The following is an 18,441-nucleotide window of genomic DNA, read 5'->3' as shown; positions in this document are numbered from 1 at the left end:
TGGACCTGGAACACTTTAAAATATCAATCAACAGAAACTACAAAATAAAACGGAGTTATGAAGTCTCTGGTCTCAACAAAACCATTTTTTATTTTTATTTTCATGCAAGTGGAAACTGAGGATGGGAAGGCGACAGCAGGACAGGTGCAGGTTCCAGGTCAAGTTACAGAAAGTCTGAGGATCAGGCATCAAAACTCAGAAACGACAGCATGTGAAGCTAAACGGACAACTGATGAGTTCACAATGTCTTAACTATAAACCTTCCCCTCAATCTGTCTTTACTGTCACTGGTGGAGAAAAATCTCCATTTAAAATACCAACCTGGTGGGGGGGGGGTGAAGCCTGGAGGCCCGCCAGGCTGATGAAACACTGGGAGAAACGCTGACTTCCGTCTATAGCTCTGGTTGTAAGCGGGAACCCGTCTGTATCGCCGTCTGGGCTGCTCTTGGTCCGATCCCTCACCTAGGACCCGTTTGCCCCGCAGACCCGACCCAAATAGAGCTTTGGACCGTGACGTCACTGCTGTATACGTACAATGCGGCGAAGGATATGAGCGCCATCTTGAGGGGCCATAAACATAACCGGCAAAAACAACTTTCTCAGATTTTTTGAATCCAAGTTACTTAAAATATTTTAGCTATGCTACGAACCTGCTGCGTTATTGTCTGTAATGTCCGATCACACGACCGAAACGGTAAAAAGATGGAAAACGGACTTTCGTTTCGCTGTTTTCCTGCTTGGAAACAACGCGAGGAGGCTAAGCTAACGGAGCTAACGAGGAGGCTAAGCTAACGAGGAGGCTAAGCTAACGGAGCTAACGAGGAGGAGACGAACCGATGTTACCTTTCCAACATCCCCACTGGCAGTGGTGGGAAGTAACGAAGTACAAGTACGTCGTTACTGTACAGTTTTCGTGTATCTGTACTTAAGTAGATTTAATAATGGATACTTTCTACTTTTACTCCACTACATTTTACAGTAAGTATCTGTACTTTCTACTTCACTACATTTCTACAAACTCTCGCGTTACTCGTTACATCCAAGTCGCGTTGCTCTTTTTGCCGTTAAAATGTGAAGTTCAGGGATTTAAGGTGGCGCCGTAAAATCCCAGCAATAACGTGACGTAGTGTCTGTTGTCACCCATCGGCTCCACCTTTACTCGCTGCGGAGCTCCAGACATGCGCAGTGGTTTCCTCTGAGCGGGAGAAGATGTCTGTCTAATGTCAGTTATATAATAGCTGCATAAATCATAGATATGGCGACATGTAAAATCAGCAGCGCTTCGCTTTCACAGACGGTGGGACTTGGTCCATCTTTTAGCGTCACTTGGAAGGAAAGCTTAAAGAAAGGTAAGATCTGTGGACGTGATGCTAGCTAAGCTAGCTGTACAGAGACACATGCTGCATCTGATGAAAAAAAGTTGTCACTCATGCCTGAATTATTGTGTGGAGGTTTTGACTGAGGTGTCGCATATATGGGACAACGCTGTGACCAAAGTGCAATATAGTGATATGACATTCAGGAACGATCCGATTCTTCTGGACGGATCTTTATTAAGTCCTAAGGACTGAAGCCTCACTGAGAGCCGTTCTTTGTTCTTGTGTACACTGCGGTAGCTATATATATATATATATATATATATATATATATATATATATATATATATATATATATATATATATATTGCTCATTGATTGATTTCGTCTCCTGTCATGGTGGCAAACATCGCAGCAGGAGGGAGGATGAAAACAGTCATGATGCTCCTTCTGCTTGGTTACTTGTTGCGCCGTTGGACAACTATGAACGTAAATAACGTTCATAGTTGAACGTTATTTACCGTTAATTGCGATGTTTCAGTTGTGGTTTCTGACATATGCAATATGGGCAACCACCCAGGGCGTTATTTTTCTAGGGATAGCAGGAGACATCTGCGGATTGTAGCACAGCGATGAAAGCAAAACGGAATGAAGTGAGTTTTTATTGATACTGGTAAAATATATTTCAGCTCTAAGTATTTAATATCTAGGTGTTTTATGGGAATGTGGATCTTTCAGATCAATCTGAGAAACAATTTTGATAGGTAAACTTAATGTTATTGTGTCATTTAGCGCGGGGCGCTGGTCTTGGGTTCGGTGGTCTTGACTACAACTCTGCTACATGGCTCCTTGGTTCAGGTCCTCCACCTTCTTTACATCCCCTTTCAGTTGGATTTCTTTCTAAATAAATGTCACTAATGAAGTTCATGCTATGTTAGGACAGGAGACAAAATGTTTCCATCCCTGAAATTATGATTCATAGAATCACATATCTAAGTCTAAACTGTTACAGAGAATAAACACAATAAGAACATGTTTAATCTGTGGTAGTGTTAATTAAAATGGCACATTTCTGATGTATTAAAATTAAATACGATCGGCACACTTAATGATATTAGCGATTAGATAATGCATTCAGCGAGTACTTTTACTTTTAATACTTAAGTATTTTTAAAAGCCAGTACTTTTTTACTTTTACTTAAGTAAAATGTTAATGTGGTACTTTGACTTTTACTTAAGTACATTTTTGAGTGTGTATTTGTACTTTTACTTAAGTAAATTTTTTGAGTACTTTCTCCACCACTGATCCCCAGAGACCTGCAGCTTTGCTCCAGACGTTTCCATTCTGGTGAGTTTCTTCATTCGCTGTTGGTTTTGTGTCATCATTTATTTTGCTATGATTGGACATCGAGGTTTTTCCATTATTGTGAAGTAACTATTTTACTAGTGTCATCAGATTTACAGCTTTAGTACTGATGTGTTCTGATATGACCTCTTAAAGGCGAACCGACGTATGAAATGGATCCTGACTGGGTCCAGTTCTGAATGCGGGTCACTGAGGTCAACGCCAGCCTGCGGGTCACTGAGGTCAACGCTAGCCTGCGGGTCACTGAGGTCAACGCCAGCCTGCGGGTCACTGAGGTCAACGCCAGCCTGCGGGTCACTGAGGTCAACGCTAGCCTGCGGGTCACTGAGGTCAACGCTAGCCTGCGGGTCACTGAGGTCAACGCCAGCCTGCGGGTCACTGAGGTCAACGCCAGCCTGCGGGTCACTGAGGTCAACGCTAGCCTGCGGGTCACCGAGGTCAACGCCAGCCTGCGGGTCACTGAGGTCAACGCCAGCCTGCGGGTCACTGAGGTCAACGCCAGCCTGCGGGTCACCGAGGTCAACGCCAGCCTGCGGGTCACTGAGGTCAACGCCAGCCTGCGGGTCACTGAGGTCAACGCCAGCCTGCGGGTCACTGAGGTCAACGCTAGCCTGCGGGTCACTGAGGTCAACGCCAGCCTGCGGGTCACTGAGGTCAACGCTAGCCTGCGGGTCACTGAGGTCAACGCAGCCTGCGGGTCACTGAGGTCAACGCAGCCTGCGGGTCACTGAGGTCAACGCCAGCCTGCGGGTCACTGAGGTCAACGCCAGCCTGCGGGTCACTGAGGTCAACGCCAGCCTGCGGGTCACTGAGGTCAACGCTAGCCTGCGGGTCACTGAGGTCAACGCCAGCCTGCGGGTCACTGAGGTCAACGCTAGCCTGCGGGTCACTGAGGTCAACGCAGCCTGCGGGTCACTGAGGTCAACGCAGCCTGCGGGTCACTGAGGTCAACGCCAGCCTGCGGGTCACTGAGGTCAACGCTAGCCTGCGGGTCACTGAGGTCAACGCCAGCCTGCGGGTCACTGAGGTCAACGCTAGCCTGCGGGTCACTGAGGTCAACGCCAGCCTGCGGGTCACTGAGGTCAACGCCAGCCTGCGGGTCACTGAGGTCAACGCTAGCCTGCCAACGTTCATGTAGCATTAATTTCACTCGGAGTGAAATGTGGCGTTCAGGAACAACCCGTTTCTTTTTTAACGGCTCTGCGCCATGAGCGGGAGGACTCAAGTCTCAGTCTGAACCCTCTGAATCTGGTGTAGCACCAGCATCTGGGCTGCAGGGGGCGCTGCAGAGCTTAGCTGAAAACCACACATATGAATCAAACCTGGTTATTTGCTTTAATGCGAATTCACATTTAAAATATAAAACATTTTAACTCCAAATGATGACACAGAAATTTTAAAAGTTTTTATTTATGAGCAGCAGCTCACTGATTGGCTGCTGCTGGAGGAACGACAGCACTCCACACTTTTCAGACTTTTAGCAATAAAACAAACTGAAACAAACAGAAACAAACAGGAACAAACAGAAACAAACAGGAACAAACAGGAACAAACAGGAACAAACAGAAACAAACAGAAACAAACAGAAACAAACAGAAACAAACAGGAACAAACAGGAACAAACAGAAACAAACAGGAACAAACAGAAACAAACAGGAACAAACAGAAACAAACAGGAACAAACAGAAACAAACAGGAACAAACAGGAACAAACAGGAACAAACAGAAACAAACAGAAACAAACTGAAACAAACTGAAACAAACAGAAACAAACAGGAACAAACAGAAACAAACAGGAACAAACAGGAACAAACAGGAACAAACAGAAACAAACAGGAACAAACAGAAACAAACAGGAACAAACAGGAACAAACAGGAACAAACAGAAACAAACAGGAACAAACAGAAACAAACAGGAACAAACAGAAACAAACAGGAACAAACAGGAACAAACAGAAACAAACAGAAACAAACAGAAACAAACAGGAACAAACGTTCTTTGGGAAAAACTTTCTGGAAGTTAAAACGTGGAACCAGTGGTATAGTTAAAGTATTTCATCTGTGAATTACACGGCTAGAGTCCATAATGTTTGTAGCTGCGGTGAAAACGGAACCGTCTTCCTGAGGAACCGGACCAGAACCTTAGCTCTTCGTCACACACATCTCCTCGCACCGCTCGCGGGTCCGGAAGCGGTTCTGGTTGCCGCCGCAGCCGTTGTACAGGAAGCGGGCGCAGCGGCCGGTCCGGGCGTCGTGGAACCAGACAACGGACGGCTTCCTGCAGCCGCCGCTGTTCCTAGCGAGGAGACAGACGCCTGCACAAAGGTCAGGGGTCAGAGGTCAGCTGCTGGACGGAACCCACTTTACTAACCAACAAGCAAAGCTGCTAAATATGGAAAGAAAATCATTTTTATTCACCGTTTAATGTTTCATATCTGCTGATTTGAGTTTTTTTTACTTCTTTCCATCTAAACTGTTCTATAAAAGTTTCTGTTTTAAAATTATTCACCTGCTTTGTGGGATTTTTTAAACATTACTGTTGTTCTCTGCAGATAACAGAAAACTTTTTATCACCATTTGTTCTAATTTATTGTTGTTAACTTTGATTCCTAAATTCTGTTTGATTTGATCAGAAATCTGTTCTGGACGGTTCTGAGCATGCTCAGTACCTGCAGGTCCTGAGGCTGAACTTTGACCTCTCCACACAGGCGGGATGACCTCTTCCTGCTGGCTCGACCTTCCAGCCTGGGGGTCATCAGCCAGCGCCGTTTCCCTGGAGACAGACACACGGCGCTCGTCAAACCAAAGACTGGACAGCAGCAACAGGAGGCGTCACTCTGACAGGAATCTGGTGGAGTTCAGACTTTATTCTGTTGTTACTATGATTTTACTCTCATGTTATTAAAACTATGTTGTTGTGTGACGTCATCATGATGTCACTGACATTATTCTCATATTAATTTAGTCTTTATCCTCCATCATGGATGTGGAAGCAGTTTTGTAGATTTTTCTACCTGAACATAAAAACAGTTTTTTGTTTGATCTGCTGGCTCTTCATCCTGCTGCTGATGATGAAGAGGAAGTTACCTGGTCAGCAGGTCGTCTGACTCCCTCCGCTGGCTGCAGGTGGCTCTGAGAGACGGAGGAGGATAAACGTTCAGACCTCCTGGAACAGAGAAACCAGCGTCAAACCGCCCGGCTCATCTCGACTCTTCTTCTGCTGTTTGTGGCTCTTACTGTTGAGAGCGGACAGGAAGACCCTGAAGAAGCGCAGGACGTAGCCGCGCTCCTCGGCCTGCAGCCGGCGGACGTGGACCAGGTGCTGCCGGACCGGGAGGCCGGCCAGCTCCTCCACCTGCGTCTGGTCGTAGCGTCCGCCCACCGCCACCACGAACACGGCCACGCCGTCGCAGCGGGCCCTGAGGGCGGCGCGGCGCAGCGCGGCGGCGCCGTCCGTCCGGGCCGCCACCACGGCCAGCAGCGCCCTCTTCCTGCGCGGCTGGCCGGCCTGCGGCGGCAGCGCCTCCTTCAGGGCCACGTCCAGCGTGCGGCCCAGCGCCGAGGAGCCGCTCTGCTGCCGCGCCGCCAGCAGGTGGGTCTTCATCCCGTCCAGGTTCTGGTAGGTCTGCGGGCCGAACTCCAGCCTGTCGCCCTGCAGCGCCGCCACCCGGGCCTGGGCGCCGGGCCGGCGGGGCTGAGCGCTGACGGCCAGCTGCTCCACCACTGAGGCCAGCAGCTGCTGGGCGCCGGCGTATTGGTCCGCCTGGACCTCCCTGGAGCCGTCCAGAACCAGAGCCAGGTCCAGTTCGGCCTGCAGGGGGCCCGGCGGGTCCAGGATGAAGGAGCAGTCTGAGGAGCGTCTGCAGGGGTCTGCAGGGACGGAGCACACGCTTCAACGGGATGAAAGCTAACAGACTTCATTCTGCTCAGTTTAAAACGTCAGAGATGGACGAACATCTAAAGGTTTAGTCAAACATTACTAAAGCTGCAGCGTTTCTGTTTTCCTCTGCAGTGACGCCAGCGCCATCTTGTGACGCAACGAGGGTAAAGCAAACTAAAGGGGGAAGGCTGAGGAGACAGAAGAGGTGAGCCGTTTGTTTAGGAGGAAGGTGCAGTGATGAAGAGGAGGGAGCTGGTTCTACGGCAGCCATGTTTATCATCTGTAATAAAGCTGAGCTTCAGGCTGCGGCGTCTCACCGGAGCAGAGGACACACGTCCTGATCCGGTCCAGGTCCTGCTGCCTCCTCAGCAGAGCGAACACAGAGTTTCCTGAGTCGTCAGCCTGACGGGAGGAAACAGGAGCTGTTAGCTGTTATCTGCTGCGAACATCTGAACCAAAAGGCTGATTCTCCTAAACGACTTCAGACAGAAACAGAAAAAAATCAGCGCTGACATTAATGAGCTGCTGCGCAGAGGAAACCGTAAATCTGTTCAAACGGATTCTCCTCTGGTCCCCGAAGGCATGAAGAACCAAACCGACAGAACGAAGAACCAAACCGACAGAACGAAGAACCAAACCGACAGCATGAAGAACCAAACCGACAGAATAAAGAACCAAACCGACAGAATGAAGAACCAAACCGACAGAATGAAGAACCAAACCGACAGAATGAAGAACCAAACCGACAGCATGAAGAACCAAACCGACAGAATGAAGAACCAAACCGACAGAATGAAGAACCAAACCGACAGAATGAAGAACCAAACCGACAGAATGAAGAACCAAACCGACAGCATGAAGAACCAAACCGACAGAATGAAGAACCAAACCGACAGCATGAAGAACCAAACCGACAGAATGAAGAACCAAACCGACAGAATGAAGAACCAAACCGACAGAATGAAGAACCAAACCGACAGAATGAAGAACCAAACCGACAGCATGAAGAACCAAACCGACAGAATGAAGAACCAAACCGACAGAATGAAGAACCAAACCGACAGAATGAAGAACCAAACCGACAGAATGAAGAACCAAACCGACAGCATGAAGAACCAAACCGACAACATGAAGAACCAAACCGACAGAACGAAGAACCAAACCGACAACATGAAGAACCAAACCGACAGCATGAAGAACCAAACCGACAGAATGAAGAACCAAACCGACAGAATGAAGAACCAAACCGACAGAACGAAGAACCAAACCGACAACATGAAGAACCAAACCGACAGCATGAAGAACCAAACCGACAGAATGAAGAACCAAACCGACAGAATGAAGAACCAAACCGACAGCATGAAGAACCAAACCGACAACATGAAGAACCAAACCGACAGAATGAAGAACCAAACCGACAGAACGAAGAACCAAACCGACAGAACGAAGAACCAAACCGACAACATGAAGAACCAAACCGACAGAATGAAGAACCAAACCGACAGAACGAAGAACCAAACCGACAGAATGAAGAACCAAACCGACAGAACGAAGAACCAAACCGACAGAATGAAGAACCAAACCGACAGAATGAAGAACCAAACCGACAGAATGAAGAACCAAACCGACAGCATGAAGAACCAAACCGACAACATGAAGAACCAAACCGACAGAACGAAGAACCAAACCGACAGAACGAAGAACCAAACCGACAACATGAAGAACCAAACCGACAGCATGAAGAACCAAACCGACAGAATGAAGAACCAAACCGACAGCATGAAGAACCAAACCGACAACATGAAGAACCAAACCGACAGAACGAAGAACCAAACCGACAACATGAAGAACCAAACCGACAACATGAAGAACCAAACCGACAACATGAAGAACCAAACCGACAGAATGAAGAACCACACCGACAGAATGAAGAACCAAACCGACAGAACGAAGAACCAAACCGACAACATGAAGAACCAAACCGACAGCATGAAGAACCAAACCGACAACATGAAGAACCAAACCGACAGAACGAAGAACCAAACCGACAACATGAAGAACCAAACCGACAGAATGAAGAACCAAACCGACAGCATGAAGAACCAAACCGACAACATGAAGAACCAAACCGACAGCATGAAGAACCAAACCGACAACATGAAGAACCAAACCGACAGCATGAAGAACCAAACCGACAGAAATAAGAACCAAACCGACAGAACGAAGAACCAAACCGACAACATGAAGAACCAAACCGACAGAACGAAGAACCAAACCGACAACATGAAGAACCAAACCGACAACATGAAGAACCAAACCGACAGAATGAAGAACCAAACCGACAGAAATAAGAACCAAACCGACAGAACGAAGAACCAAACCGACAACATGAAGAACCAAACCGACAGAACGAAGAACCAAACCGACAACATGAAGAACCAAACCGACAGAACGAAGAACCAAACCGACAGAAATAAGAACCAAACCGACAGAACGAAGAACCAAACCGACAGAACGAAGAACCAAACCGACAGAACGAAGAACCAAACCGACAGAACGAAGAACCAAACCGACAGAATGAAGAACCAAACCGACAGAATGAAGAACCAAACCGACAGAACGAAGAACCAAACCGACAGAATGAAGAACCAAACCGACAGCATGAAGAACCAAACCGACAACATGAAGAACCAAACCGACAGAATGAAGAACCAAACCGACAGAACGAAGAACCAAACCGACAGCATGAAGAACCAAACCGACAGAACGAAGAACCAAACCGACAGAACGAAGAACCAAACCGACAGAACGAAGAACCAAACCGACAGCATGAAGAACCAAACCGACAGAACGAAGAACCAAACCGACAGAATGAAGAACCAAACCGACAGAAATAAGAACCAAACCGACAGAACGAAGAACCAAACCGACAGAACGAAGAACCAAACCGACAGAACGAAGAACCAAACCGACAGAATGAAGAACCAAACCGACAGAATGAAGAACCAAACCGACAGAACGAAGAACCAAACCGACAGCATGAAGAACCAAACCGACAGAACGAAGAACCAAACCGACAGAACGAAGAACCAAACCGACAGAACGAAGAACCAAACCGACAGAATGAAGAACCAAACCGACAGAATGAAGAACCAAACCGACAGAACGAAGAACCAAACCGACAGCATGAAGAACCAAACCGACAGAACGAAGAACCAAACCGACAGAACGAAGAACCAAACCGACAGAACGAAGAACCAAACCGACAGAACGAAGAACCAAACCGACAGAACGAAGAACCAAACCGACAGAATGAAGAACCAAACCGACAGAACGAAGAACCAAACCGACAGCATGAAGAACCAAACCGACAGAACGAAGAACCAAACCGACAGCATGAAGAACCAAACCGACAACATGAAGAACCAAACCGACAGAACGAAGAACGACAGGAAACAGCAGCGAAAGTCAAACTGGGACCATTTTTCTCTCCTCTTGATTTACTTCAGTAGAAAAATGATTTTACTGTTTAAAGTTGAACATGATACGTGAAGCAATGCGCAGATTAAAGAACAGATGTGAGGTCATGTTAGCTTTAGCGGCGCTAACCACAAACATCTGCAAAACCTAGATCTGGGATTATAGAGCTGAGATATGAAGCAGATCTGATCTTGATTTATGTATCAGATTCTAGAGTTCCTAAAGTCCAGATTAAATGCTGAATTCATTTTATTTTATTCTAAATATAAATATTTCATGATTTAATGAATTATTTGTGCATTTGTAGTTAAACAAAATGACACATTTAGGTAATTATTCCATAGGTTTTTTAGTTTTGGTAATTTGTCAATTCATGGCTAGTTTGGGCCATTTAAAATGTTTCTTTTTTTAAATAAAGCTACTGGCTGAACTGAGAGAGAAAGTGAGGAAACAGAACTGCTGCGTGAGCAGACTTCAAAATAAGAGCATGAACGTCTAATTTATTAAATTCTAAACGTCAACACAAAACAGCCACATAAATTATCACTTTAGAAAAATTAATTAGCTCCACTGCTAGCTAAGTTAGCTCCACTGCTAGCTAGGTTAGCTCCACTGCTAGCTAAGTTAGCTCCACTGCTAGCTAAGTTAGCTCCACTGCTAGCTAGATTAGCTCCACTGCTAGCTAAGTTAGCTCCACTGCTAGCGGATCAGCAGACGCTCTGCAATTCAATCCGTTTACCGGAGGAAACAAGTTTGTGTTAAAACACGTCAGCAGAGACCTGGGAAGGGTTCAAAGGTCACCGCTGATCCTGGTCAGAACCTGGGGTGGTCACCATCCCGTATGTCTATAAATGTCCGATAAACACGCCTTTCACACACGTAACAATAATAATAAAAATAAAACAGGAGATCTTAAGGTCGGCTAAATGGCGGCTAAAGGACCCAGAACGGCCCGGCGCTGTTCTGGTTGCCTGGAGACGGATCAGTCATGATACAGAACATTTTATTATTGATTATTGATTCAGTTTCTCATTGTGCTTTTAGTCGACAATATCAGATTGATTATTTAATGAATAATAATATCAGCCACAATAATACAAATGGTCATTTAAAGAACAAATTATATATTAGCTTAACAGGAAACACATAAATATTTCCTACCTTAAAAGGTTTACTAGGGCTTTTATTTTGAAATGTTGACATATTTCATGAATTCATTGTTCAGTGGTCATTTAATGTATTATTAATGCAGCAGACCTGCAGCCCAGGGGCGGATCTAGACGGGGGCCAACGAGGAACCAAAGAAGTTATACTAAATAAATGTCTATGTCACAGTTTTACTTCAACAATGAATTAAAATGTATCGTGCTTCACTGTGAGCTGCTGAACAGCATCAGACTTTCCATCCGGGATCTGCAGAAAGTGGCTCTTCGGCTCACTGATGAGATATTGCTCTGTTGTTTTAATTCTGTTTCTAAGTGTTGCCATGAAAAACAGCGACCATCCCGGCCCGTGTGGTAAGTCTGTCTGCAACCAGCTCCTTATTTCTACAAATATTTAGGTAAAACTCTTTACAGAAGCAGGTGGTTCACATAACTTTCCCCCTCCTGGCTGTCTGAGGACCCGCTGGGATCAAATCAGGTGTTGAGATGGTTACTCAGTATCTGAAACGTGAAACTCTGCAGCTCTGAGGAACTAACTGACCTCTAAAATGACCGATTGCTCCAGGAATCACTTTCTAAAACCACTGCTGCAGCGGCCCAGGGCGCCGCGCTGTGGGGGGCGTCCCTTATTTGGATCCGAAAGGTGGCCCCCCTTCCAGAACCCGACCCACCTCCAAGGCCCGGCTGATCCTGGGCGCGTTCCTCAGAGCGATGACGGCGGAAGCGACGTTCTGCGCCCGGAGCTCCATCACGGCGGTCAGAACGTCGTCGGGGTCCTGCGTCTGGCCGCCGGCGAAGAACACGGCCACCTTTCGGGTCGTCTTCCCGGGCCGGACCCGCTTGAAGACGTTCCGGCCCACGAACAGCATGGCGGCGCCGAGGTGGCGGCGCTCGGCGGTGCGCTCCCAGGCCAGGCTCTGCACCGCCTCCAGCAGCGGCGCCCTGCGGCGGTGCTCCTGCAGGCGGATCAGGTGGCGGGTGTGCCGGCTGAACGCCACCACCGACACGCGCGCGCCGGCCGGACAGTTGCTCTCCGCCATGTTGACGTCCTGCAGCAGGGAGAGGACGGCCCGCCGCTGGTCCTCGAAGTCCGCCGACGTCACGTCCTCCGACATGTCCAGGGCGAAGACCAGCTCAGTGGGGACGGCGGGGCAGCGGGGCGGATCTGAGGGAGGGAGACCAGCCTTAGACCCAACAGAACCAGAGGAACCGTCTGGCAGAACCAGAACCACAGCAGGACATCCTGCAGAAGACAGAGACGATGAGGACAAAGATGGACCAGAGGCGGTTCTGTCCCGGAAACCCAGATCTGACCAGTTAGGGTTCATTCACAGCCCCGATCAGTCTGTTTGCCTAGTCAAAGTCCGGTTCGGTGGTGAGGTGTGAACACTTATTGACCTCTGACCTCTGGTCCTCCAAATCTCGGTCTGGGTTCGGTTTGAATGCCAAGCGGACCACAGACCGCTACAAAAGCAGGAAGTGGACTACAGCGCAGGGCATTCTGGGTAAATCCAACCAAAGCTAACATGCTAGCCTAGCGCTAGCAGCAGAAATGGCTCCTGGTCTTTAGCCTAAAGAGAAATCCTCCAGCCGCTAAAATCCTCCATCTTGTTTCCATCTGGTGAAGAAGGAAGTTGCTCTCAGTGTCTTCAGAGGTTTCTGTGTCGTTTCCTTCAGTGGTTCTTGGTGCAGCGCCCCCACAGGCCAGGAGGGGAACAGGCTGGTTTGACTCAGAGCAGCTGGAGGAGGAGCAGATGTTCTGGGTCCAGTAGAACCGGGTCCACAGAGCCGGCCACCCAGACTCACTCAGCATTATTCAGCTAGGAAGCTGGAATGTTGTAATGTTTGTTTGGTCATTTCAGAGTTTTTGAAATATTAAAACTTTTTTTGTCCGCTAGAATCTGGAATATCTCCAACATTTTGCCAAAACCTGACGGATTATTTCTTCTTCCTGCTTCAGCCCATTTTAAGTTTTAATCACAAGAACGAAGCCACTTCAAATGATTCGGCTTTTTCTCCGTTTTTATCACATAATGATGTGAGTTTCCTTCATTCTCAGGCTGAACTCTGAAACTGATGCTTCTCAAACGTCAGGGATTCTTTTCTGCTGCTGTTGGAACAAATTTCCCTCCACAGGAATAATGAAGGCATCAAACCACAGCTGCAGCGTCCAGGAGGCGCAGGTTCTGGTTCAGGTTCTGGTTCAGGTTCTGGTTCTGGTTCTGGTTCAGGTTCTGGTTCAGGTTCTGGTTGTGGTTGTGGTTCAGGTTCTGGGTCTGGTTCAGGTTCTGGGTCTGGTTCAGGTTCTGGGTCTGGTTCTGGTTCAGGTTCTGGTTCAGGTTCTGGTTGTGGTTGTGGTTCAGGTTCTGGTTCTGGGTCTGGTTCAGGTTCAGGTTCTGGGTCTGGTTCAGGTTCTGGTTCTGGTTCAGGTTCTGGGTCTGGTTCTGGTTCAGGTTCTGGGTCTGGTTCAGGTTCTGGTTCTGGGTCTGGTTCTGGTTCTGGTCCTGGTTCAGGTTGTGGTTCTGGTCCTGGTTCAGGTTCAGGTTCTGGTTCAGGTTCTGGTTCTGGTTCAGGTTCAGGTTCTGGTTCTGGTTCTGGTTCTGGGTCTGGTTCTGGTTCTGGTCCTGGTTCAGGTTGTGGTTCTGGTCCTGGTTCAGGTTCAGGTTCTGGTTCTGGTTCTGGTGTCTTCCTGAGGGACTGCACACCCCCTGCTGTGTTTCCTTCCATAGAAAATCTGGTTTATTGGAGTTTTTCTGATGAAAAACCTGAATCCTGAGTTTCCTGAGAAACGTTTTTACTCACTGCTGCTGTTCTGGTGACACCCGGCAGAGATACGTACCGTGGGAACAAGCTGAGGAGGAAGAGGAGAGGAGCTGAGAGAGGAAGGTTTTAAGGCTTGTCCCGGTTCGGATGGGTTCTGGCGGACCTACCACAGTGGTCCCTGATGTAGGAGATCAGCTCGCACTCCTGAAACGACACCAAGACGTTTAGACGTCAGCCTGGCAGCAGCAGCTGCTGCATTCAGGTGCACTTACAGTTTGTCCTGCGTTTCCAGGAGCGCCTCGCCGGCCCTGCCAACAGGAAGTGCAAAGGTCAGAGTTTGGTTTCCATGGCAATGTCCAGACTCAAGAGGGAAGCTCGGACTCACTCTGCGTCCGGGGAATCCGGGCTCTCCGGGCTCGCCGGGCTGTCCGGTTCCGCCCGAGTTTCCCTGTGAAGCCAAACGGGTCGGCTGCTTTTAGAGCTACATCTCGGGTTTCCTCTGAGAACAGCGGAGAACTCACTGACCTCTCGACCTCGGCTCCCTCTGCCCCCCGGAAATCCTCTGGTTCCCTTCTCTCCCTTCGGACCCTGAACACACAGAACACTGTGACCCGCCGGGTCTCCTGAACCGCTCACCTGGTCGGGACGGGACTCACCGACGGACCGGGGTAACCAGGGAAACCATCCGACCCCTGAGGATTACGAAAGGTGAAATCAGCTGAGCTGGTGGAAACCTGAGGATGAACTCTGACCTTTAGGTTACCTTTGCCCCTGCGGGTCCTGGAGGTCCTGCAGCGTCTCGCCCTTCCTCACCCTGAAACACAGACAGGTGGAGCAGGAAACCCGCCCACTGCACACCTGAACGCAGCAGAAACCCGGCAGCAGGTTCTGCTGCTCACTGGTTCTGACCCAGTCAGAACCGACATCGATAAGATTCCTGAAGAAAATGGTGCCAGGAATCATCCGGGTTCTGGTTGAACCGGAACCGGACTGCAGGCGGTTCGTAGAACCGCAGCCACAAAATAACAATCATCACATGTTAATTCAATTATACCACAAGAGTCATTATGTCACAGTTTCAAACTAAATATTTAGCTTGCTAGCTGAGTATTTAGCTTCATGCTAAATACTCAGCTAGCAAGCCAAATAATTCATTACAAAATAAATATTTAGTTAGCTAGCTGAGTATTTAGCCTCATGCTAAATATTCAGCTAGCAAGCTAATTAATTCATTACAAAATAAATATTTAGTTAGCGAGCTGAGTATTTAGCCTCATGCTAAATATTCAGCTAGCAAGCTAATTAATTCATTACAAAATAAATATTTAGTTAGCGAGCTGAGTATTTAGCCTCATGCTAAATATTCAGCTAGCAAGCTAATTAATTCATTACAAAATAAATATTTAGTTAGCGAGCTGAGTATTTAGCCTCATGCTAAATATTCAGCTAGCTAGCAAGCTAATTAATTCATTACAAAATAAATATTTAGTTAGCGAGCCATCTATATGACCTCAAGATAAATACTTAGCTCTAAGCTAAATATTTAGCTGAAAAGCTAAATATTTCTTTAAGCTAACTATTTAGCCTCAGCCTAAAAAGCTGAGTATTTAGTTTGAAAAGCTGCTTCTTCTACATGAACTAAGTACTAAATATTTTGGTTGCCTGCTAAATCCACTGAATATTTAGCTTGAGGCTAAGCGTTTAGCTTCCTGAGTGATCCAGCTGCAGGCGGTCCCCGCCCGGCTGCTTACCGGCGGCCCCAGGGGCCCCCGCGGCCCCGCTGCCCCCTGGGGGCCCGGCTCTCCAGGCTGGCCCTGAAACAGATCAGGAAGGAAGCAGCCATGTTTATAATGCATCTCTTTCCATATCCAGACCATAAACTAAATCTGTTTCTCCACATTGATTGTTTCCATGGGAACCGCAGCGAAAGCTCAGCTCAGGTACAGACAGAACCAGACCCATCGGATGTTCTGACCCGGGTCAGGATGCTGCCTACCTTCTGTCCGTTGGCACCGGGTCGTCCTCCGCCTCCCGGTCCTCCAGCGCGTCCCGGGTCACCCTGCAGGGAATCACCAGAACCTTAAATCTGACCCTGACAGCCCAGGGTCAGAGGTCAGAGCCTGAAGCTCATCCTCGGTTAGAAGGTTGAAGGTCAGGAGGCTGAACCAGTGTGTGAACTATGAACACGAACTGATTCTTACCTGCCGTCCAGGAAACCCCAGCATCCCTTTTGGTCCCTGCAGGCCTCTGGTCCCTCTGGGTCCCTGCAGAACCAGAATCAGAACCAGAACTGGAACCAGAACCCTCAGAGTTTCTTTGTTCTACACTCTGCAGGTTTTTGAATTCTGCACCTAAAAATAAACGAAGGTATGGAAAAAGAAACACTACGACTAATAAGAACCAAACTAGAACGCAACAATATTTAGCTTATGATAACTAATAAAAACAAGCAAACACACTGTAAAAACTAAATAAAGCTAACTGAATTAGGCCAACAGCTCCAAACAGCTGCTGGGAGCCGAGTGTTAGCAGTTAGCAGGAAGTGTTAGCAGAAAGTGTAAGCAGTTAGCAGGAAGCGTAAGCAGTTAGCAGGAAGTGTTAGCAGTTAGCATTAGCAGTTAGCAGGAAGCGTTAGCAGTTAGAAGGAAGTGTTAGCAGTTAGCAGGAAGTGTTAGCAGGAAGCGTAAGCAGTTAGCAGGAAGTGTTAGCAGTTAGCAGGAAGCGTTAGCAGTTAGAAGGAAGTGTTAGCAGTTAGCAGGAAGTGTTAGCAGGAAGCGTAAGCAGTTAGCAGGAAGTGTTAGCAGTTAGCAGGAAGCGTTAGCAGTTAGAAGGAAGTGTTAGCAGTTAGCAGGAAGCAGTTAGCAGGAAGCGTTAGCAGTTAGCAGGAAGTGTTAGCAGTTAGCAGGAAGTGTTAGCAGTTAGCAGGAAGTGTTAGCAGGAAGCGTTAGCAGTTAGCAGGAAGTGTTAGCAGTTAGCATGAAGTGTTAGCAGGAAGCGTTAGCAGTTAGCAGTCTGGCAGGTGAAGTTGAGGTGGGGTCATTCCTACCTTTGGACCTGAAGCTCCTGGCACACCTGGTGGTCCTCGTCTCCCTTCGTCTCCAGGTGCGCCCTGCAGAGAGCAGGTCACACGCTGAGCGCAGCTCAGCAGTCAACATGGCGGCGGTTTGTTTGTTCTCCTACCGTGGAGCCGCTGGCGCCTCGTCTCCCGTCCCGACCCTGCGGCGCAGAGAGCAACTCGTCATCTACTGACGCATCAACCTGAGACTTTACGGTTTCTGTTCTGACCTCTAGTCTCCCTGGTGCTGCAGTAACCATGGCAACAAGGTGTCGTTTTTTTACACTTGGGCGCGGCTGATTAGCTTCTTTAAAAGCTCAAATAGCCCCTGACCTCTGACCCCAGATCCAGAGAAGTTGGGAAGGAGGCTTCATGGATGCAGAGAGAGGAGGAGGAAGGTGAACCTTCGTCTCCTCTTTAGAGATTTTAAGAGGAGCAGCAAAAGCAAAGGAGGTGGATTAGCAGAGCATCGTCTCTCTGCTTCCTGGATGCTGAACTGTTAGCATGCCACGATGGCTAATGAAAATGTTATATAGCAACAGTCTTCAGTCAGAGGCCACTTCAGATTCACTGTAACACTGACTGCTACTGGACATTCTTAAATTACTCTTTGAAGGTACTAGCATTCACTGCCAAACAGTTAGCTCTGCTAATGCTAACATGCTAAATTTAGCGTAAGATGATGAGTCGATTTCCTTTTGTTCCAAAATAAACACAACTTAATAAATAAACCAATAAACGATTAAACAATTGTCATTACATAGTTTAAAACAGGAAACTAAACATTAAACAATAATTTGACCCTTTTATTTGTGCTGATTATCTGCAGTCGGACATGATTCCTCATGTGCAGTGGGCGGAGCTAACGCTGCTCTGGTTGCTATGATTGGTCTGAACCAGACTGTGCTGGCTAACCAATCAGAACAGAACAGAACAGTGATTGGTGAAGGGACATCTGGCTGCTCTGAAGCACATAATGATTAAATCAGTGTTTAATTAGTGATGTAACTTTAACAGAAGCTCAGCTGTGGGTCAGCGTTGGGTCGGGATCCCGCCGGGTTCTGCGGCGTTAGGAGACTCACCGGGTTCCCGTCCACTCCGTCCGTCCCGGGACGTCCCTGCCGTCCAGGCGTCCCCTGGGAATGGAAACGCAGCCGCATGAGAAGAGCGACCAGATGTGCAAAACCTCTGGATCCGGACCAGAGGCCCAGCTGCTGGTAACCAGAACCCGGTAACGATGGCCTGGTTCTGGTTCCTAATGCTCCACTTCAGGCCTCAGATCAGATCACGATGTTAATCCAGGGAAACTCAATCCCTCCCAAACACGTCGGATCTGCTGAGATCGGCTAAAGATGGCCGACGTCATTATGAATAGACAGGAAATGTGTAGTTTAATAAAGAAGTCGTATAAATTCACG

General features: G+C 47.9%; 1 protein-coding gene across 5 annotated transcripts in view; it reads right to left on the bottom strand.

Moving 5' to 3' along the window:
- Positions 1-4,072: 4,072 nt before the first annotated feature.
- The window catches only part of LOC103477507 (collagen alpha-6(VI) chain-like), a 54,322-nt gene continuing 39,953 nt past the window's right edge, over positions 4,073-18,441 (bottom strand). For 2 of the 5 annotated variants that reach the window (XM_081597570.1, XM_081597572.1), the window contains 19 exons: positions 18,106-18,159; positions 17,149-17,184; positions 17,015-17,077; positions 16,170-16,232; positions 15,965-16,027; positions 15,720-15,782; positions 14,732-14,782; positions 14,625-14,660; positions 14,494-14,556; positions 14,354-14,416; positions 14,241-14,276; positions 14,136-14,172; positions 14,045-14,056; positions 11,877-12,370; positions 6,880-6,964; positions 5,920-6,552; positions 5,770-5,848; positions 5,352-5,455; positions 4,073-4,997 (listed from right to left, as the gene is read on the bottom strand). In XM_081597570.1, coding sequence (XP_081453696.1) covers positions 4,825-4,997; positions 5,352-5,455; positions 5,770-5,848; positions 5,920-6,552; positions 6,880-6,964; positions 11,877-12,370; positions 14,045-14,056; positions 14,136-14,172; positions 14,241-14,276; positions 14,354-14,416; positions 14,494-14,556; positions 14,625-14,660; positions 14,732-14,782; positions 15,720-15,782; positions 15,965-16,027; positions 16,170-16,232; positions 17,015-17,077; positions 17,149-17,184; positions 18,106-18,159 — 2,208 coding nt within the window. In that variant the 3' untranslated portion in view covers positions 4,073-4,824. Of the gene's footprint in view, positions 4,998-5,351; positions 5,456-5,769; positions 5,849-5,919; positions 6,553-6,879; positions 6,965-11,876; positions 12,371-14,007; positions 14,057-14,135; positions 14,173-14,240; positions 14,277-14,353; positions 14,417-14,493; positions 14,557-14,624; positions 14,661-14,731; positions 14,783-15,719; positions 15,783-15,964; positions 16,028-16,169; positions 16,320-17,014; positions 17,078-17,148; positions 17,185-18,105; positions 18,160-18,441 lie in introns of those variants that run through there. The other 3 variants (XM_081597571.1, XM_081597573.1, XM_081597574.1) reach the window with 3 other exon arrangements.

The sequence above is a fragment of the Poecilia reticulata genome, chromosome 16, assembly GCF_904066995.2.
Source record: "Poecilia reticulata chromosome 16, P_reticulata-male-v2, whole genome shotgun sequence".
In the NCBI taxonomy this organism is placed as follows: Eukaryota; Metazoa; Chordata; class Actinopteri; order Cyprinodontiformes; family Poeciliidae; genus Poecilia; species Poecilia reticulata.
This window is presented reverse-complemented; position numbering and strand designations above follow the sequence as displayed.